The sequence below is a fragment of the Leptodactylus fuscus genome, chromosome 5, assembly GCF_031893055.1.
Source record: "Leptodactylus fuscus isolate aLepFus1 chromosome 5, aLepFus1.hap2, whole genome shotgun sequence".
Lineage (NCBI taxonomy): Eukaryota > Metazoa > Chordata > Amphibia > Anura > Leptodactylidae > Leptodactylus > Leptodactylus fuscus.
In genome coordinates, this window is record NC_134269.1 from 61,739,864 (window position 1) to 61,763,672 (window position 23,809).

The 23,809-nt window shown below is 40.1% G+C and overlaps 1 protein-coding gene across 9 annotated transcripts in view; it reads right to left on the reverse strand.

The window, feature by feature from the left end:
• NTRK3 (neurotrophic receptor tyrosine kinase 3) overlaps nt 1-23,809 on the reverse strand; it is a 541,580-nt gene that overhangs the window by 128,363 nt on the left and 389,408 nt on the right. For all 9 annotated transcript variants that reach the window (XM_075273267.1, XM_075273266.1, XM_075273265.1 and 6 more), the window contains one exon: nt 11,099-11,287. In XM_075273267.1, the coding sequence (XP_075129368.1) occupies nt 11,099-11,287 (189 nt within the window). The remainder of the gene's footprint in view (nt 1-11,098; nt 11,288-23,809) is intronic.

A 23,809-nucleotide genomic window follows, 5' to 3' on the forward strand; every position in this document is an offset into this window, starting at 1 on the left:
GACAGTGCCAGTTATTCTGCCTGGAAGTTTTTGTCTAAGAAACTGTCATCTGAATAATATCTATTCCTTATCGATGTATACGGCACAATTCTTAGGACATCTTAATAATTTGAAAGTTTAGTTTTATCTACAAATATAGATCTTTTCTTTTTGTGGTCAAACATGCTGTCTGTATGATGTTACATAATTGAGGAGTCCATGATGGACACATGTAATATGCATCCTGTGATTTGCTATTACGGTAGGATTTAATTAGTAAATACAATTATGGGTTATTCAGTTCTAATATTTTCTGACAAGTCTTAGAGAAGTGTCAGAAAATATCATAAGAGGAAATTCGGAAGCTTTGATGGCACTGAATGTTCTGGATGAAGGGATACAAGAAAAAGCCTATGCAGTTAGCCATGTGTATACATAAGAACTATGTATACACATGGCTAATGCCCCCTCTGACAGTATAGCGCTACATACACTACTTTCTGGAGGAGCATTCACAGCTAGACTGTCAGGAATGCCCTTCTGATAGTGAGGAGCTATCGGTAAATGCACTGATAACTCTTTCACTGGGGCACATAATGGGAAAGCTGAGGGTAAGTTCACACTGGGTTTTTTGGTCCGGATTTTGACACGGAATCCACCTCAGAATCCAGCTCTAAAAATTGCCTCCCACAGAATTCAATAGGAGCTGTTCACTTCTTTTTTCCACAAGCGTTTGTTTGCCACTCGCGGAAAAAAAGAAGCGAGCTGCCCTATCTGCAATGTCTGCGGTGCGACACTCCCTCTCGACTAGGCCCATTCAGTGGGGCCTAATCCGGAGCAGAGTGCCATGACTGCGTCAAAATACGGTCTAAAAAACCCATGTGAACTTAACCTGACAGCTGTCGGCTTTCTAGCAGTATATAAAACTTCATGTGTCCGAGGATTTGAAAGTTCCTCTTTAACCAAGGTTATCAATGAATACATATTTCAGAAAAAAAAAATCTGCAGCAGAAAAGCTGCATTTCCGTTACAATTTTTCCCGCAGGGCTTTTTCGCTACAGCCCGCTACCTGTGGCCTTAGCCTTAAAGTCATGAAAATAGACACCAAAAGAAAGAGAAGACTTGAGTACAATGGAGTAAAGTATTAAAAAATGGCAGAGAATAAGAAAAAAGTCACAAGAGTGTTGATTTTCCCCAGTGAGTTTATGGAAAGTATTCTATGATACATTTTTGGAAAGGGCATTAAAATGAGGTAATGTATAAAAAAAAAAACTCCAGGAACAAAACCATATAAATCTTCTATTCTCCAAGGATTCAGAAACAGTACAGTTTATGAATGTCCAAACCAATACACAAACATACTTAACTATATACTTCTATATATCCAGTTGATGGACAAATAACTACTGTATCGTTCACATCCACTGTATAGTAGATCCCTGCAAGTAAATTACAGTAGCTGAAAATAAGGGAATGATTTCCCATGTGGACCCAACAGACCCTGTCTAATGTCGTGCATATAGGAAACTTCTCTGATCTAATAAAATGTAGACCACATGTGAAATAGAGAAGTTAAAAACTGGTCAGCAATAACTTTATAACCACTGACAGGTGAAGTGTATAACATTGATCATCTTGTTACAATGGCGCCTGTCGTGGGATCGGATATATAAGGCACAGTAGATAAAATAGATAAGCATAAGGATCTAAATGACACAGACAAGTGGCAAAATTTTATTGTCTGGCAAATGGGCCAGAGCAACTCCAAAATGGATAATGGGTAATTACTGTTTACTTATGCAAGGACTCCTTCACAAATAGCATTTTTATAAAGGCCATGAATCTCATGAATTTAAAATAAAATTTTATTTTGTAACTTTTAAAAAAAGAATTTTTTTCTGATGTTTTCAAGTTCTGTCGATAGGCCTCAGAGAAAAAGGCAAAAAAAAAAATTATACCCAGAGCATTCTGCATTTAAAAAATAAAAAAATAAAAACACTACAAATGCACCTGAAAATCTCTGTAAAGCTAAGGCCCTGCGTAGAGGGCTGCAGCAAAAAAAGTGGCAGAAATACATTGAGTTTTTTCCTGGAAACCTCCAGCATTTCCATTTTTGAAACTGCAGCATTTCCGCTGCTGGTATTTTTCTGCAATGTGTGAGATTTGCAGTTTGCACTGACAGTAAAACTTCACCTGGGACCCCATATGGTATCCATAGATACATTAGATAAGTAAGACGTCTTCACGGTGAGTAAAGGGAGAGGTTCTGTTCTGTTTTCATACAGTGAATGGAGAGAGGAGGGGTTGATTCTCCTCACAGCTGCCACACACATTTGCAAACTGAATGCTCTTCTATGTACTTGTATGTACTTTTGGCTGCTTGCGTGATAACAGAAGGGATATTATTCACAGACAGAAATTGGTTTTACTCACTGTGCTTATAGATTGTTTTCTTTCCCTGCATTTTAACTGCTTGCCTGTGTGTATTTTCCCTGTATTTGCAATCCAATGTTCCTGGATCTCTTATGGTTTTTCTCTGCTATTTGTTTGCTATTGTACAATAACTCCTGGCAGAATTACATATAGAGAAAACAGTCATATGAATAATGAATAGGGGAAGAAGACAGACTGCTCCTTATTGTACATGCCCACAGTCTCATGTGTCATTAACAGCAGAAAACTGATAGGACACCATGTATGAAGGCTTATACAACCATAGAACAGACTGCCAAGCAAGGCTCTGCACAGATTTCAATTTTCATGAAAACTCAGATACCCTTTACAATATAATTTGGATGCATAAAAAAAATCTCCATTTAAAATTTAAGTAAAAAATGCTGCAAAATGCCAAAATGCTGTGTATTTAATCAATCCAATACAGTTATAAATATTTATTATTATTTATTATATATATATATATATATATATATATATATATATATATATATATATATACAATTTGATGTACAATGTAAATATGTCTGCATAAGCCTAGTGCCAATCACTATGGTATCTACCTCTCAAACTTCTGAATGGCACATCTGCATAGTTGTATAGTCATATGGAAATTGAGCTAAACTATAAAACCACATATTGGAGCTATCTTTATTTTTATTGTTAAGTATTACATTTTTATGTAGCTAGCAAACACATGTCATAATGAGTTCTATAATTTATTGACAAAATCTGGAGATTATTCCTTTCTAAAGTTCCTTACCATTACTAAGATCCCAGAAAAATTCACAAAGTTCGTGAAACTCTCTCGAGGAAAGACTTATCCAAAGCATTTAGATCTAGAATATTTTGTAATTCTTTTTACTTTAATAATAATTCTTTCCTGCAATATTTTTTTTTCTGTTATGATGTCTGAATATTCCAAGGGAATTGCCATAAAAGAAACGATTGGAAAAAGCTGTTCCTTGGCTTGAGTACTGTGGTTTCAAATGTTTCTTGATCCTAAGTGACTTGTATTTATCAAAGATTTAGCACATCTTAACCCCTATTTCCTGTAAGACATTATGGAGTGTTTGTCTTGAACGGTGGTGCATACGATTAATGAAAGGTGTACAGCTGCAGAATCCTTTGTGTATTTCACGTATCAAGAAATGCTATTATTCACAGCTGACAAAACACAACGTAGCGCACCGTGAGCTGATCAGCAGTGTCATTGCTTAGCAAGGACTCACTGGATTTTCCACAAATTTTTTGGAACCAATGCAAAATATATCTTTTAAGAAAGTGTAAAATAATGTCAGACCCTCCTTGATATTCCATATATTATTGAGTTCCATTTTAATAGGGTGAGATTTGTGCACAGATTAACACATTAGCTGTGTTGACATGACTCTACGTATGAACTCCATTTGTCCTTATGCTGCTTTTCAGAGATTTCCTCAAGTGTGATATGTGGGTTTAAATAACAAAGTCATATATAAGTATCATAATTTTAACAGAGTAATATGTATATACTGTATGTGCTGAAACTATGAAATATAGTGTAAACTATCCACCTCTATGTCTATGGAGATCCCCACTGTACAAACACCCTATACAAAATCTTCAATAGGGCTCTATAACCACTGCATAGTAAGTCTAGCAGTTGTGCCTTGTTTTGTGCATTGGTATCATGAACATCTTGTCAAGTTTCTTATTCACAAAGTTAACTAATTTGCATATCCTCTCTCCTATGGTATGTTGACTAGCCTATATGGCTTCCAGTGAAACCCACACAGACTAGTAGTATAGTATAGTCGTGTCAAAAGCACTACCAGACCCTCTTTATTAACGGAACCAAACTTGTCTTTTCCTGATTGTAGTTGACAAGAAAAGTAATAGGCACACATAGGATAAGGCGCACATTAACCAGTAACTTCAATCACTATGCAAACATAAGCTTCTCACAAGATACTCAAGGAATAGGACTCCAACCTCTCGATGCAGTAGCTGCCTCCTGGGACAATGGAAAAAGACCAACCAAATAGAGTTGCCAAGTTGACCACCCCAAAAAGTACCAAAGCCTGCTATTATACAGCATGCATTTTCCTTGAAATGACCCAAACCTCATGCCGAAAATAGTATAGGATTGTAACAACAACTGCCCCAAGGAAAAGCATCAATGTTTCACCTGCTCAATTTGCACCTGCAAAGGAAACACCACACTATATCTGTTAAATAGTTACAACTGAATAAACACCATTTCTCAGGGCATAGTAACCTGTCTTGGTTGGAGGTTCTATGTATGGCCAATGAAGCTTACCCACTTTGGATTATTTAAGTAAGGAGTTTAGCTTTCAGATATTTCATAGAAATATTATCCTCTGTGACCTACAGTACATTAAAGACCTCTCTCCTAGTCAACTAAGTACTAGGGTTGAGCGATCGGGATTGGAAAAGATTGGATCCCGAACGGCAATCGAGTAAGTTTTACGATCGGGATCGGGTTCCGATCCCGCCTAAAAAAGATCAGGAACGGAATTCCGATCCCAATCGCTCAACTTACCTGCACAGAAGTGCTGCCGCTCGCCGTTCTTCTCGTTCCTCTTCTTTCTCCTTCACATGCCTTCAGAGCATCGTGCGCGCCCCCGCCTCCCTTGACTAGTGTTAGAGATGCTGGGAGAATGCGGGGCTTGTGGCTTAGGAGAGTGTGGGTGGGTACTGGGAGGGGAAATGTGAGTGATGCACTCACATCTTCCCGCACACACTCTCCTAAGCCACATCAAGCCCTGCCTACTCCACTCATCTCTAACTCTAGCCTAGGGAGGTGGGGGCGCACACAGTGCTCTGAAGGCATGTCAATGAGAGAGGACCAGACCGAGAAGAACGGGGAGCATCAGCGGCAGCAGATCTGTGCAGGTAAGTGGACACCAGGAGGGCTAAGTAGCCGGGGGATTTTTTTTTTTTTTAAACACTACACAGCGTGGAGTCCAAAAATTGAAACTATTTTTGGACTCCATGCTGTGTAGTGAATAGGATAGTTTTTAAAATCTGATCTTCGATAATTAAAAAAAATCCCATTGACTTTCATTAGAATCGGAATTGGGATCAGGATTGGGTTCAGATGGAAAATGATCAGAAATCGGATTTTAAAAATGATCCTGAAATTTCAAGATCGGCTCAACCCTACTAAGCACTAAGAACCTTGAAACAGCTGCCTGATGTCTCTTGGTTTGGCTAATATCTTTATTCATGTTGCATAACCTGTTAAAAGACTGGACATTCACTATAAGGCTGCTACTTCCACTAGTATCTGTGGCATTACAGGGACACATTTCTGTTTTCTAGAAGTTCTGAAAATCCTTTTGTACAGGGAACATTGGCTGGTCTATAAGACTGTATGCCTGCTCTGCTCCTACCGCATCCACCAGGAGAAATGGTACTCATTAAGACCCCCAATTTCTTTACGCATCTGATATCACATTTATAATAAAGATAAGTAGATAGATAGATAGATAGATAGATAGATAGAGATAGATAGATAGATAGATAGATAGATAGATAGATAGATAGATAGATAGATAGTAAAGAGAAACCTTTTTCATATACTACTAAAAGTGTAGTAATATATATTCTTCCAAAGGGGTAGCTTTATCCTATACATCATAAAAGAAATTCATCACATAATCTGGTCAAGAAAAGAGCTCTTCAAGAAGTGATCTTTTGGAGCAGATATGATAGAGCAGAGATGGTAAATCCAGCAGATTGGGTTGGCATTATCATTATCAGTTATATTGATGTACAGTTCTGTGCATTATTAGATTAATGTTGGCCAAACTTGCCACTTTGGGGCTGTTTGGTCATCTAATGTTGCCATTACATTTCTCTGGCATATGATACTCTCATGAGATCAGGTGAGCCTATTGCCCTCTCCTCATTGAGATTACAAGCATGGATGACAGAGTCGAGCCATATACCAATGTACTGTATATATAAGGCCTGGGAGTTATAGCTATTTAATGAGTAATGTCACTTATATAGGAGCGTATTTCCTTTGAGCAAACTCATTAAATGCTTACTATCATAGGCCATGTATATGTATTATTTTACACCATTATGCTATAGTCATAGCAACAACGTTAAAGTATAGTAGACGCGGAAGAGGGAACAAACACTCTATGTCTTACGTGACTCGTTGCGAATGTGACCTTTGTAAACCCATTTGCTATGGCAATGACCAGAGGTGATTCACTGCTAATTTTCCCACCTGCTTGGATAAATGACATCACTCTTTAGTTTTTAATTGTGTAATTTGCTAAGATCAAGGCAAAGCTAAGTTGGATTGTAGATCACAGCAGATAAAACATACTTGTCCTTGTGACCCTTCTCTCTAGCAGTATACTAATGACTGCTATAGTAGGAGTGAAAAATAACTCAGACTGGAAATTGTTCCAAGCTGCTTCTATCCCAACATCAGTATCCATAAACCTGTTTTCAATATTTCAGATCTGGCTCTATTACGCTGAACTAAGTGGAAACAAATAAGCATCAGTCATCGTATGCCATAAGCAATTTTTGTTAGCATAGGGTGGACAGAAATCTATATCACGCCAATGTTCTATTAATAGTGTATCAAGGAGTTGTTTTTCACGGGCTGTAACTTAGTAACATTTATTGACATGGCCTTTTATGAAAAAGAAGTTGGTAAGCAGAATAAATAGGACGTACACATGAACAAAGACTGGAGAATGTAATGTAGGACGGGGAGAAGAGCATCGAGAGTGATATGTATTGTAACTCCTCTGCTCAATAATTCTGCTTTGTAGGATGGCTAAAACTCATAGCAAATATCAATATGATTTTGCTCCTGTCATGAAAACAGCTTTGTCAACAAGACACTGATTCTAAATACTGTTGTCATAAAAGAGTCTTCTAAAGTTAGCCATACACATTAGGCGGCTAGCCAAGCGAGTCATTCTGCCTGATCCCACCATACATATGCAAGCCAGGATGGGCTGAGAGCACTGGGAGAAGGGAAAAAACTGCTGTCGTACTCCGGTGACACGAGATTATTTCTCCAAAAACAAAAAGGATTGGGTAATTGAAATCCCATGAAAATTACGTAGTTGTCGGGGCTGATATACATCTAATGTGTATGACAGCTTAAAGGGATCTTCCTATCTTAGCAAATTATCTCCCATCCACAGAGGTTGGAGTACCTGGTCATAAAATGGACCACTGGAGAAGTGGATGGTCTTGTAAACTCCCAGCTCAATGGACCACAGCAGCTGAGCTCTGTAGTTTGCTACCTCCTGCAGTTCCACTGAAATGAATAGAGCAAGATGGAGTGCTTGCCTGACCACCACTCCATCCATAATGGGAAGCTAATCATCTCTGTTCTCAAGGTTGTGGAGACCCAGAAGATGGACTCTTCACCATTTTGCAAATTATAAATTGCTGAGATGGGAAAACTCCTTTAAGTGTTCGTGATGTTGATGGTCAGTGTATGTACGGGCCAACAAATAACAAAGCCTCCTGTTTTCCTGGTTAAATGCCTGCAAGCATAGCACAGCACAGTGGCTCTCTTGTCTGTTATAGTCTTGGATTTTCAATGACCGTGAGTAACCTGAACCACATAGTCTGAATCAGTCAATGATACTGTAGCTGTAATCTGTTTATAGCTGACTATGAATCCAAAACTTTTTGGATTCTTTTCTGATGAAAATGCTAGTTTTAGTCATTGAAGTAGCTCATTGAGAGATCACGTAAACCCACTGGATTAAGTAAGATATAGAGTTGAATGAAATAATGTGCATAATTCCTCTGTATACTTACATGCAGCCTGTTGCAGTCGTATCATTACACCAGGTTCAAACAGTGCTTTTTTAACATAGTTGTTAATTTTACTATGTATATAATTTGAGAACGTGACAGGCAAAGTGCTGGAGTCCCGTTATATCAGCCACAGATTCCTGACTTATGTGTGGTCCAGTGGTCTGGAATAGGATTGAGCCCCAGGTGTGGATCTTAAGGCTCATTACTGGCCCATAAAAAGTTGCACTTCAGGGCAGATCCTGGGACTGGGAATGTGACTGGGTCTGTCCTGTAACCCTAAGTTTGGTGAGACCACTTTGCGCTTGTGTTTTTTTCCGTGTGGCTGGTAGTAACCCACACAAATAATTAGGTTATTACTTCTGTTTAGTTAGTCACTCGGACGAGCAGGAATTTGTTTTATTTTTGCTCGAAGTTAAGGCTGTATTTTGTTTTGCTCATTTGTGCCTGAAGTGAAGGTTTATTTATTTTCCTGATTTTCTAAATAAATGAATTTTTGCTGCATATTTTGTGTCCCTGTCTTGACTGTTGGGGTCCTCACTGCTGCATCTACCGAGCTAACTCCCCCACAATAACCTGTAAACCAATGGCATCAAATTAATGATAACCGATGAATAATCATGTACTGTAGCTATTGATTTAAAAAAGCACCATGTGAAGCCAGCTTTATAGGGTAAATCATCCCAAATTATAAACTATTTATCGATCACCGTGGATGCTTTGTCTATACTATGGCCACAACAGAGTTGTCCAGCCCTGTAGAATATCAATTGTAGTGTATTTATTTGTTTCTTGTCTTCATGCACCTAACTACTTATCTGGTTAACATGAATATCCAAGTGCCTTGTTTTTTCTTTCGCTCACCTTATTTCCAATTTTCCACTTTTTCTTCTCCCATTATAAAATTACCATGAAGTTGTAGATTTTTCCAGACATTATACTCCAAATTTTTATTACCTGAAGGCTGATATATATATATATATATATATATATATATATATATATATATATATATATATATAATTTCAGTAACTCGCTTATATAAATCGAGATACCCAATTCAATCAATTACTGGATCTGGTGCTAATTTTAGATAAAATAATGGCCTTCATAATATTAACCTCCAGATACTGAGACTACAAAAAATTCAATTGTTGAAAAAAAAAAAAACCACATGTAAAACAGCAGACATCTATGTTTTAGACTCTTCCACTGGATACGTGATAAGTTTCTGATCACTGGGGGCTTCATTGGAACCCATAGAGATTGAATGAAGTGACAAGCACATGCTTGACCATCACTCTATCTGAAGCAGCGGCAGCACCAGCGATCAAATGCAACGAATAGATGATCAATTGCTATGATAGGGCATCCCTTTTTGAAGTTGCCTGTGAGCTATATGCATATGCCATTTTTTCAAAATACACTATTGAACACCATAGAGATGGTAATATCCACAATGGTTCTTTTACAGAAATTTTCAAAATAAAGCAGACAGTAAAAGTAACAAGAAAATGCAGATATATGCAATAAGCAAAGATAAATGGATGCAGAAAGCAAAGATGAAAGTGAAAGTCTATGGCCTAATTCAAGATCATATAGAGAATGTTCTATCAGCTATGTCTCCAGTGACTTAGGGAAGCTTCTGTTAACTTCTCTTTTCTCCAAAAAGCCCCACTCCTCACAGAATTACACTTCACCAGGGTGAGAAAAAAAGGAAAGACCCATAGTAATGAAACATTGGAACTTGGGCTAGATTACTTCATCTCTAGGGCCCGGGTTAATTTGTCATATCATGAGGAATCTTGTTCATATTGACCAAACAAAGTACTTGATAAAGTAATGTCTATACAAATGACTATGTGTATGGATACTGGTTATAGTGTCAGAAACTTATGAGAATGAACAATCTAATAAATAATCCTGGTCTGGGGTTTCAATAAATTACATTATGGAGTCATAATTTAGACAGGATTGTAAATGGAAGTCAGGGACTTATATGGACAGGTGAATTAATAGTAACAGAGCTATATAACATCCATGGGTCAATCGGGCATAAAACGTTAGTGAAATATGCAACTTATTAACATAAGTAGAAAAGTGAGAATCAACTACATACTAGAAAATTGGGGTCAAACCTAAATCATTACTGTACTTCAAGAACCAGAATTATTAGGAATTTAAGAAGCATTGCATTGCCTCCCATATTTGCAGTCATTCACCTTTTTAGTAAATTTTGATTAATATGGGCGGCTTAATATTAATATCTGGAATACAAAAAATCCACAAACACACTAGAAACCCAGCTTGAAGCTCAATTACCATGATAAATTTAGTGAGCAAGGACTGGTACTACTCCCGACATGTCTATTTAAGGGGGCATTCACACTACCACCGCTATCCGCCCAGGGGTTTCCATCCTAAACCCCGGAAAAACTGTACAGGGAATGGCTTGCCGCTGGTCAGCTTTAAAACCCAGACAGTGGCGGTAGTATGAACGCCCCCTTAGTAAATACTTGTATTCTTCTTGAAAGAACAATTGTTGGATATCGCAGCTTAAAACTTTAGGCGTAGTAATGTATACATTAATTTTTACGTGTTGGTGATGTGTCCTGAACACTCTTAAACTTTCCAGTTGAGAGGAATGGTAACACCCGGTTGTAAATGTAGTCATAAAAGTTCAGGGGAAAGAAAGGAATGAAACAACAAATATTTATAAGAAAAAAACTCCAGAATTGTTATTTCATAGGAATGCAAGTACTTCTATTTCATATCAGGAATGATAGCAAGTCCTCAGCTTCCCAAGCTATAGGTAATGTTCCATACTTTAATTTATAAGAAATGTCATACTTACATGTGTCCGGCTTGTGACAATTGTGGCCTTGACGGAAATACTGTGGATTTTCAATAACAGGGATGCGAGTCATTCCAATCACAACTGTGTCTGGACCAGCATCTAAAGAGTTTGGTGTGGTGATGCCATGGTTAATATGATGCAGCGGACTGGCAGAATCTTCTTCTCCACTAATCACAGCTACAGGACCTTTAGAATAGAAAAATATGAATGTAACAAGTTATTGATAATTTTACTCCACTGACCACTTTACTTCTTAATGCATATTGTGCAGCACTGTACAATGACCACTTAGGGGGAGTTCACACGGAGGAAAGTGCAGCGCAATCTGGCACATATACACGTGCCGGCAGATGACGCGCTCAAAATGCTCCCATTGATTTCAATGGGAATTAGGAGCGTATATGCCACGTTATTTTGCAAACGTGATTTTGCGGCCAGCTTAAGCGTTCCTATTGTGCTTGACACTTATGCTAACCAAAGGATATTCAAGTCCTTTTGTGGTCCCGTTTCATCCCACCTACTAAATACCGTATTGGTTCTAGTACTACTAGTAAATATGTCATATCTCCATTCCTTTTAGAAGTTGAAGTATGATTTGTAAGGAATCCATTTCTACAAGTTCCAAGCTGATTTGAATATTTAATTATTGGCCTAGTTTACAAGCCATTCAATGCGGCTGTATGTATTAATAAACCTTTTAGCACTGTAATTGCAAATAAGCATCAATAATTTATATAAACAAGTTGTGCTGGAAATTAATAAAAAACACAAACACAAGGGAGAATGTCAGGCGCCGAATTAGATGGCTTTAATCACAGTCGCCTTCTCTCAACAAAATCTTGGATTTCTCCAAATGCTTTAGGCTTTATAAATTTGTAATTATTTGTCTACAGACGTATCTGGGGTTGTTCAGAATGTGTCTTTATGAGGATGAAGTGCATGGATATGATTACTCACTATAAGATTTGATGTATAATAAATCAAATGCTCCAAAGCATAACTCAGGAACAGGTAAGAAGAACGAAAAGTGCATAAATAGTGTAATGGAAAGATTGTGTTAGAGGCGCAGTACTGGGATAGAACATCCAATCCAGGAACTTCTCTTTAGTGCTGCTGGCATAGACCAAATCGCAATCCATTCCTGTATAAGGGTATGTTCACACAACAGAATCTGGGCCTGATTTTGAGAAAGATTTCACAGGATCAAGCAGGAGATTGGAAAAATAGGTTTCCTGCTTTATCTTTCCAGGGATTCTGCAGATGACTATCCTGTGGCGCTAGACAACCCAATGAGTCGGCTCAATTATCTGGGGTAAATTGGCAGTAGAATGCTGAAGGGAGTCGTAGGGTCAGAAATGAAGGGGAATCGGAGGCTGATTCAATTTCTCTACCATCTAAACTGACCCTTAGAAGGCAATAATCTTTACTGTTCTTCTGCATATTTCGAGGACAGACCACCAATATTTAAATAAAAAAAATCATAAAAAGAAAGCTGCTAGATTTACAGACTCTGAATGGGTGTGAACTGCATGTTTTTGGTTTTTTTTTGCCAAAATGGTGACTACAGACACATAGACTGTTTATACCTTGCTTATTGCCATTTAATCACCCCCTGAAATGTTACATAGTTAAGTATTTTGCAATTTCTTTTTATTTTGCAATTGCTTATCTGCAATGAGAGCCTGGAATCCTGCTAAAGCTGATATAGTGGATTGTTTATGTAAGGGAAATGCCAGTTGAGCAAGTTCCTAGTATTGCTGAAGAAACCTGGGAGGAAGGGAAAGACAGAGACAGTGAGTTCTAAACTTGACCCAGCCCCTGTCCCTATCTACTTGCCTCAACTGTCCTAATGACAGGGACAACTGGGTGACAGTCCCTTCTCTAGATAATTGTAAACACAGAATGCGGACAAGATAACACAACACAGAAGAAGAGTCAGCAGACCAATGATCAAAGCCAGAGAGACAAAGCAGTACCAAACAGTAATCCAAAAGAGTAGTCACAAGAAAAGCCAGAGGTCAGAAGTCAGTAAATGCAATGCAATAGCAAGAGAACAGCTTAGCAAGGACATAGTCACAATAGCCAGCCAATATGTGTGGGATGATGACCTGTTTATAAGAAGGCCACAATCTGCCCCAGATTTCAGTGGCACAGATTTCAATCACACAGGTAAGGCTAAGATTAACTATTAGAGGAGCAGAGGGAAACAAGGTGTAAGAGAAGGGTGTGGTGGAAATTCAAAGATGAGGGAATAGGGGAGTGTTCAGACAGAGCAACAATAACCAAAAGTGAGGAATCATAACTGAACACACCTCCTGCGCTGCAGCATGCAAGCAGAGGGCGGTGCAGAGACCTGAACTGATAAAGATGTTACAGGTTATTGTCTCCTAACAACAAGATACTTTGTCCCTGACAGGACTCCAAGAACAATAAGAGTCCTGCTTCCAACATCTTCATAGAATGACTGACAACCTTTTCTGTACACACTAATATAGGACAGGAAAAGCTGACAACCATGTGTGCTTGGGTCAAAGAGGACTCTCACCATCCCTGGCAAGTCCTGGCAAGAGTTACTCAGCCTTTTACTTGTCCATTTCATATAAAGCTATATATTACAGATAGTAGTAGTCCTATATATATGATATATATATATATATATATATATATATATATATATATATATATATATATATATATATTATGCTTAACTCCAGAGGTGTGAAGGCATTAGAATAACTCTTCATCCCCATCATTTTTTATTGCACCCACTTTTTATAAGAAGATGAAAATATTATTAGACCGCTGAAAATTTGTCAGAAAATAACATAAAAGGTTGATGAATATGGCTAATAGTAATTACTAATTTTATTTGAGGCAAATGATGTATTTTTTCAATACAAACTATATGATGAATTCCCAATTAAAATATGCAATTAATAATCCCCTTTAACATATTCGCTATATAGTGAGTATATTTATATGATATATAAATTATTCTAATTGTCTAATTCTGTTTGTTTCATGTGACAGTCTTCCATGTGCACTTTGACTTCACTCAGTCGTGTATATATTCCATCTACATTTAGACTATTCCATAAGGACACATTCTAAAAATCACTGATCTACTTTCTGGCTTTTAGCTCCATGTCATCGTGTTATACATTTGACCTATGTCTGACTGATTTTGGCATTTTTTATTGACAGGGAAAGGGGAATAACTCCAGAGCAAGTGACTCATATGCTGATAAATCCCACTGTCACGTATGCTTCAAGTGACTCATTCCAAACTCTTTAGATCTCGGCAAACAACCATTCTATTGCTCAGCGATGCAGTAAAAGTTAAACTGGAGCCAAGTAGTCAGAGATTCACACGACTTTTCCACATGGCATTTGTTTCAGAAGTGACAATATCAGTGTAAAATCCTTTGGTTATTGGTATATACCAGGGGTAGAGAACCTTTGGCTCTCCAGCTGCTGTGAAACTTCAACTCCCATCATGCTCCATTCACTTCCATGGGAGTTCCCAGAACAGCAGAGCCAGTATGCATGCTGGGAGTTGTAGTTTTGCAACAGCTGGAGAGCCATACGTTCCCTACCCCTGGTATATACTGTACTGTATACTGTAAACTACCAACACCTCAATGTAATGTACTGTATAGTATGAAAGATAATTGTAGTCAGATGTAGTTACCCAAATATGACGCTTGTGATTACCTCTGCCCACCCTGGCCAAGTGTTATAACTGGTATCAACCCAAGAAACCAATGTTGCTGTGTTGGATGACCATTATCTATTGCTGTATTGAGGGTATACCAGCTGGAACTGTATTCAAATTGTTCTTTTGTGGTCATTGTCATCGAGTTGCCATGGTTAGCAGTGTTAGGGTATGTTCACATGATGTTTTTGGAGTGGATTTTGACACGGAATCCTCCCCCAAAAAGGCTCCCATTGACTTCAATGGGAGGTGCTCGCTTCTTTTTCCACTAGCTAGTAGCAGAAAAAAAAGTGAATTGCTCTATCTTGCCGCTGATTCCGTGGCTCATTCAGCTGCAGAGTCTGTGGCGCGAGGCTCCCTCCCATTCTTTGGGTCTAATCCAGAATGGAATGCTGCGATTGGATGCCAGTGCACTGCACCAGCATCCCGTCGTGGCTAGGTGCGAGGAAGTGTTCACACGCGGAATGCAAACATACCTTTATGGTGATTCTGGTGAATGCAATTTATTTGATGGATCTTCTTGTCCCAATTTTGGTCGTGTGATTGTCAATGTCATTTGGCTGTTACTGTTATTGGGGTGCTATAACAGACAATTCTATAACTCTGTGTATAATCCTATATATTAGAATAATCAAGCATTATTATAAAAGTAAAGGTACACAAAAGAATAAAGCAGCTATAGAACACAGACAAGGGGTGAGATGCAGCCGGTTCTCCCAAATTCACAAATTTTTTTCAGAAGTGTCCTGATCTGGTCCTGACCATGGCTTACTGCAATACCATTTTCTAATTTGAAGGCCATAAGTCACCTTAGGCCGAGCAGCCTACAGGTTTCTGAGATGTGATGGATAAGTTCATTACTCACCATTCTGCCCTGCCTACTCTAAGTGCAGATGATAGGTCACAGTAATGTGCTTGGACTAGAGAAAGAGCAAGGCTGGGAAGCACAGCAGGGAGTTATGAATTCCCCACTATGTGAGGCCATTATCCATAGTGGGGGCACTGATGAGGGATATTATTCTGTGTGGAGCACTAAGGGGGCCATTATCTTGTGTGGGTGTACTGATATGCGTTGCCCTTCTAGCTCTTCCACGGAACCTTAAAAATTTTAAGCCCACCAATGACAAAAACCAATAGCAACATGGGATAACAATGAGGCCAATGTATAATAAGATATTCCAGTTCCAGCAAATTGTACGGTCTGGAACTTGTCATAAATACAGCTATGATTTCGTTATTGCGGCCAGGTCATCAGTCAGGGACGTTACTGTACATGTAGTACAGAAGTGAACCCAGCCACAAAAACTGTGCTACTAACAAGTCCCCAACCACAAAAAGTTCCTGCATTCATGGTTGTATCCATTGACAACCAACCCTATGTCCCAAATTTTTCAAGCAGCTTGCAACATTTGATAAATTTGGAATAAATTATGGAAACATCTCCAGCCAAACTGGCTTTAAAAATTCCTCTCATGTTAAATCCTCCCAAAACGTGATGCAGTTTTCCCACATACTTTATTTATCCGTTCATGGTTTTCAGGATCTCTGTTTGCTGTCATCACTAGGGACAATGGACATTTATTTGTACAGAAGAAAATTTGTCATGATCATGTGATGTACAAAGGTACATGTTGATGAGAGTTGTGCCTTGTAACGTGCCCGGCACCAGTGTGTCCTTCACATGACCAGGACAAAGTTTTATCTATGAAAATATGATACTATGATATGATTTTTTTTTTTTATTTTGCAAAAATGATCCTTTATTTGCTTTAAACAGAATACCCCTTTAAATTTTCAAAATATACAGCAATAAGGTGCGTTATGTATTTAAACTATATCGGCATACGATAAAGATACCAAGCAGACTTCCTCTACTCGCAGACCATAACAATCGTCTTATAGTCCTCCTTAGGTGGTAAATGGCAAGTTAACAGTATGTGATCCTTACATCTCAGGTTTATCACAGTGCCTTTAGAAGATGATCCTAAACATATCAAACGCAAGTGCCCTGAATCGGAGATTGAATGCAGACCAACAATAAGGTGGTGTTTTTCTGATTTCCTTTATTTTCCTAGTGTTTGTGAATGCACTGCTTTCCATCTCCTTTCTCCAAACTAAGATGGTTTTATTGATCTTGTCACTTTTCTCACAGTCGTGCTTTATTTCCTTGGGCACCCTATATTTCTATTTATTCTGTTAAAGCACAAGACTGATTTAACCCCTTGAGAATCGTGCAATCATAAGCATCACAGGAATCTATGGAATCCTCCCAGAGACGGGTATTGTAAATGTTTTATCGGCAAGCACATTATTATGTTCCACAGTCCAGCTGTAACCATGAATTGCATAGAAGAGCAGAGGGGACCATGATGTAGGTTTTCCTAAACGGGAATATATTCTGTAAGACCTTTTATATAGCACACGCACTGTCAGCATAAGTCCTCATCCATGTTGTTAGGTACATGTGTATAAACATGTCGCTAACACACATATGACTCCATGACTTGATGCACTGTACACAAAGTAACTATAGGGCTACAGAGATTGCTGTAAGGGGCCACATGAGATGCCTATTGAACGTAGATTGTATTTAGTAAAATTTTATTATATATATATATATATATATATATATATATATTTATATATATATGATATTGCTGAATATGGAGGTTTAAAGAAATGCAGATGTGTCCCTCTTATCTTTGCTAGTAGTTTGACATATCCTAAAATGTGCAGTGTAAGATAAATAGTTTACAAAAAAACAAAAAACAAACAAACATGATTTGGTTATATGTTGTCACAAAATGTCTATCCTATATGTGTCTATGCGTGGCCACCCAGTGGTACGGACACAAATTGCAGCCTGTCAAGAGTTTCACTCATAAAGTATGTCATGATATTATAAAAACTGTGTTTCAATATATATGTAGACCTATACTGTTGTGTTAAACATCATTTATCTATATGAAGCTGTCTATATCAGACCCCACAGATCAAATAATACTGATGACCTATTCTAAGGGTAAATCATAAATATCCCTGAACAGCTCTAGCCAATTGAGGTTACAATTTTTGGATCAGTACAAGATACATGTTTGTAAATGAACCTTTTTATACAGATAAATAATATATATATATATATATATATATATATATATATATATATATATATATATATATATTTACTGTAAAATGGTGTTCAAAGAAAAACTTACCCTTTAATGTTTCTAGTACGTATACACACAGTGCATGTATATGATCTTACTGATGTTTATACATAGCTGACATATCATGCACCGCTCTTGGAAAAGCTGGAATTTCTAATGCATGTGCCCGTGTAATTTATAAGAAGGATATATGCTAATATATCCGTGATATAAATTCAGTCTGAATGTAAATTTGTTAGTAACCAGATGGTAATAGGATGCTATAAAAGGAAAAAAAAAGTTCATCAGCTTGTTTCATAGGACATAGAGCAAGGTGACACTATGTATTTCACATTACCTGGGCACAATGTAAGTGAATCCCTCAAGGCTTCACATCTTATGCTCATAAATTAGCAAATCTTGTCAAATCTATTCCCTATTGCTCATGCTGCTGTTTGGCCGGTCAATACTTGACTATCTAACCGCCTTAAATATCCTGTCTGGGTTTTTTTCCCTGTCCTAATGAGTTGGCATTTGAGTCTGTATAAACAGATGGCTAATAATCAGTGGTTAGCAGTCCTAATGGATTTGGCTTTAATTTTTAAACACTAAAGGACCCCTCAGGAATCCCTGACGCCACCGAGGTTCTTCATGTCCCAGAGTCAACGATGTTAGTTGGTTACTGATTATAAGTCAGTGAATCTTGGGTTATACATTCTGGAGCTGAACAGACACAGAGGTGTTTCTCTGCTCACATCCTGCATAATAATTCTTCAGGCCTCTCCATTTAATGATTGTAGAGTATTAACCTGCTCCTCTGATACTTACATCTATGGACATGGGTACAGTGTAGACTAGCAAATCATTCATTTGTAAAAGTAGAACTGAATTTGATTTTATAGGGGTATTTCAGCTAGAATAAGTTATCCGCAATCCAAAGGAGTGTGTGGACCTTGCTGATCAGTGAGGGTCTTGCCACTGGGACCTCCAACAATCATGAGAATGACTCGCTCCTGCACATTGACGCTCCACTTGTTCCTAATGGGACTGCTAAAGATTAGAGATGAGCGAACAGTGTTCTATCGAACACATATTCGATCGGATATCAGGGTGTTCGCCATGTTCGAATCGAATCGAACACCACGTGGTAAAGTGCGCCAAAATTCGATTCCCCTCCCACCTTCCCTGGCGCCTTTTTTGCACCAATAACAGCGCAGGGGAGGTGGGACAGGAACTACGACACTGGGGGCATTGAAAAAAATTGGAAAAAGTCATTGGCTGCCGAAATCAGGTGACCTCCATTTTAGACGAATAGTGGATTTCAAATCCGGGTCATATGAGAATGTGAACTTTGTGACTATGAGACAGGGATAGCTGTACAGGCAGGGATAGCTAGGGATAACCTTTATTTAGGGGGGAATGTTATTAAAAATAACTTTTTGGGGCTCTATCGGGTGTGTAATTGTGATTTTTGTGAGATAAACTTTTTCCCATAGGGATGCATTGGCCAGCGCTGATTGGCCGAATTCCGTACTCTGGCCAATCAGTGCTGGCCAATGCATTCTATTAGCTTGATGAAGCAGAGTGTGCACAAGGGTTCAAGCGCACCCTCGGCTCTGATGTAGGAGAGCCGAGGGTGCACTTGAACCCTTGTGCACCCTCAGCTCTGCTACATCAGAGCCGAGGGTGCGCTTGAACCCTTGTGCACACTCTGCTTCATCAAGCTAATAGAATGCATTGGCCAGCGCTGATTGGCCAGAGTACGGAACTCGACCAATCAGCGCTGGCTCTGCTGGAGGAGGCGGAGTCTAAGATCGCTCCACACCAGTCTCCATTCAGATCCGACCTTAGACTCCGCCTCCTCCGGCAGAGCCAGCGCTGATTGGCCGAAGGCTGGCCAATGCATTCCTATGCGAATGCAGAGACTTAGCAGTGCTGAGTCAGTTTTGCTCAACTACACATCTGATGCACACTCGGCACTGCTACATCAGATGTAGCAATCTGATGTAGCAGAGCCGAGGGTGCACTAGAACCCCTGTGCAAACTCAGTTCACGCTAATAGAATGCATTGGCCAGCGCTGATTGGCCAATGCATTCTATTAGCCCGATGAAGTAGAGCTGAATGTGTGTGCTAAGCACACACATTCAGCACTGCTTCATCACGCCAATACAATGCATTAGCCAGTGCTGATTGGCCAGAGTACGGAATTCGGCCAATCAGCGCTGGCCAATGCATTCTATTAGCCCGATGAAGTAGAGCTGAATGTGTGTGCTAAGCACACACATTCAGCACTGCTTCATCACGCCAATACAATGCATTAGCCAGTGCTGATTGGCCAGAGTACGGAATTCGGCCAATCAGCGCTGGCTCTGCTGGAGGAGGCGGAGTCTAAGGTCGGACCTGAATGGAGACTGGTGTGGAGCGATCTTAGACTCCGCCTCCTCCAGCAGAGCCAGCGCTGATTGGTCGAGTTCCGTACTCTGGCCAATCAGCGCTGGCCAATGCATTCTATTAGCCCGATGAAGTAGAGCTGAATGTGTGTGCTTAGCACACACATTCAGCTCTACTTCATCGGGCTAATAGAATACATTGGCCAATCAGCGCTGGCCAATGCATTCTATTAGCTTGATGAAGCAGAGTGTGCACAAGGGTTCAAGCGCACCCTCGGCTCTGATGTAGCAGAGCTGAGGGTGCACAAGGGTTCAAGTGCACCCTCGGCTCTCCTACATCAGAGCCGAGGGTGCGCTTGAACCCTTGTGCAGCCTCGGCTCTGCTACATCAGAGCCGAGGGTGCGCTTGAACCCTTGTGCACACTCTGCTTCATCAAGCTAATAGAATGCATTGGCCAGCACTGATTGGCCAGAGTACGGAATTCGGCCAATCAGCGCTGGCCAATGCATTCTATTAGCCCGATGAAGTAGAGCTGAATGTGTGTGCTAAGCACACACATTCAGCACTGCTTCATCACGCCAATACAATGCATTAGCCAGTGCTGATTGGCCAGAGTACGGAATTCGGCCAATCAGCGCTGGCTCTGCTGGAGGAGGCGGAGTCTAAGATCGCTCCACACCAGTCTCCATTCAGGTCCGACCTTAGACTCCGCCTCCTCCAGCAGAGCCAGCGCTGATTGGCCGAATTCCGTACTCTGGCCAATCAGCACTGGCTAATGCATTGTATTGGCTTGATGAAGCAGTGCTGAATGTGTGTGCTTAGCACACACATTCAGCTCTACTTCATCGGGCTAATAGAATGCATTGGCCAGCGCTGATTGGCCGAATTCCGTACTCTGGCCAATCAGCACTGGCTAATGCATTGTATTGGCTTGATGAAGCAGTGCTGAATGTGTGTGCTTAGCACACACATTCAGCTCTACTTCATCGGGCTAATAGAATGCATTGGCCAATCAGCGCTGGCCAATGCATTCTATTAGCGTGAACTGAGTTTGCACAGGGGTTCTAGTGCACCCTCGGCTCTGCTACATCAGATTGCTACATCTGATGTAGCAGTGCCGAGTGTGCATCAGATGTGTTGTTGAGCAAAACTGACTCAGCACTGCTAAGTCTGCATTCGCATAGGAATGCATTGGCCAGCCTTCGGCCAATCAGCGCTGGCTCTGCCGGAGGAGGCGGAGTCTAAGGTCGGACCTGAATGGAGACTGGTGTGGAGCGATCTTAGACTCCGCCTCCTCCAGCAGAGCCAGCGCTGATTGGCCGAATTCCGTACTCTGGCCAATCAGCACTGGCTAATGCATTGTATTGGCGTGATGAAACAGTGCTGAATGTGTGTGCTTAGCACACACATTCAGCTCTACTTCATCGGGCTAATAGAATGCATTGGCCAGCGCTGATTGGCCAGAGTACGGAATTCGGCTAATCAGCGCTGGCTCTGCTGGAGGAGGCGGAGTCTAAGATCGCTCCACACCAGTCTCCATTCAGGTCCGACCTTAGACTCCGCCTCCTCCAGCAGAGCCAGCGCTGATTGGCCGAATTCCGTACTCTGGCCAATCAGCACTGGCTAATGCATTGTATTGGCTTGATGAAGCAGTGCTGAATGTGTGTGCTTAGCACACACATTCAGCTCTACTTCATCGGGCTAATAGAATGCATTGGCCAATCAGCGCTGGCCAATGCATTCTATTAGCGTGAACTGAGTTTGCACAGGGGTTCTAGTGCACCCTCGGCTCTGCTACATCAGATTGCTACATCTGATGTAGCAGTGCCGAGTGTGCATCAGATGTGTAGTTGAGCAAAACTGACTCAGCACTGCTAAGTCTGCATTCGCATAGGAATGCATTGGCCAGCCTTCGGCCAATCAGCGCTGGCTCTGCCGGAGGAGGCGGAGTCTAAGGTCGGACCTGAATGGAGACTGGTGTGGAGCGATCTTAGACTCCGCCTCCTCCAGCAGAGCCAGCGCTGATTGGTCGAGTTCCGTACTCTGGCCAATCAGCACTGGCCAATGCATTTCTATGGGGAAAAGTTAGCTTGCGAAAATCGCAAACTGACAGGGATTTCCATGAAATAAAGTGACTTTTTTGCCCCCAGACATGCTTCCCCTGCTGTTCCAGTGTCATTCCAGGGTGTTGGTATCATTTCCTGGGGTGTCATAGTGGACTTGGTGACCCTCCAGACACGAATTTGGGTTTCCCCCTTAACGAGTTTATGTTCCCCATAGACTATAATGGGGTTCGAAACCCATTCGAACACTCGAACAGTGAGCGGCTGTTCGAATCGAATTTCGAACCTCGAACATTTTAGTGTTCGCTCATCTCTACTAAAGATAGCTGTTCCATTAATTTTGGACCCCCGTTATTATAATTTAATGGAGTCTTGAGCGATCCAACTGCCACTGACCAATAAGTTACCTGCTCTGCGGTGGATGGGGGTAAATTGTTACGAATGAAATACCCATTTAGGCTAAGCAAACATGGGGAATTCCAGCTAAGGGGGCATTCACACTAGCACCCTTGTCCGCCCGCCGAGTCACCAAACTCTTCCCTGGGGAAACTGCATAGGGGACGGTATCCCAGCAGTCGGTTTTAAAACTCATTCATTTGCAGAGACACAAAGTCGTACATGCAGGATTTTGTGTTTGTCAAAAAAAAAAAATGTATTCCCCGCGGAGAGGCTGCATACAGACACCAGCTGTTTGCTTTAAAAACTCATTCAAATGAATGGGTTTTTAAATGGACAGCCGGGAAGCCATCCCCTGTCCAGCTTTCCCGAGGAATGGGATAGAGACCCAGTGGGTAGACACGGGCACAAGTGTGAACTCCCCCTAACAACACTAAAGCAAATACTGTTGTATTTTTCTCTGCTTTTCCACTGCATTTTTCATTTTTACTTTCTCCACCCCAACCCAAGTCAGTGGTAGAAACAAAAAATGTCCATAGGTAAGATTTACATGCTGCAATTTTTTGAAACTGCAACGTCTCCGATTTGCTTTGTTTCTGAAATGTTTGGATGAGATTACACAAAATCTTCGCTTTGCTGGTTCTGAATCAGACAACACAATGATTGTTTGTAGTCTGTAACCATGGAAATGCATAGGAACACATGGAAACTATGTTTATGGTAATATATTTTATATTAGGATTATCTGTTACTAATTGTTTCTGTAGCAACAATATAAAATATTATACAATGAAATCTTCAGATTTTAACCACTAGGTGACATTATTCTATCTTTTCCTAAGCGTGGTATATGCATGTTATATGAGAAATACATAAACCACATTGCCAGAACCTCCTGGCACTTAAAGGATTAACTGAGCTGAAATGCAGACATAAAGATGAAATCATTTTTTTCCACATTGCTTAATCCCTTATATACTAATTAGATTTCCGTCA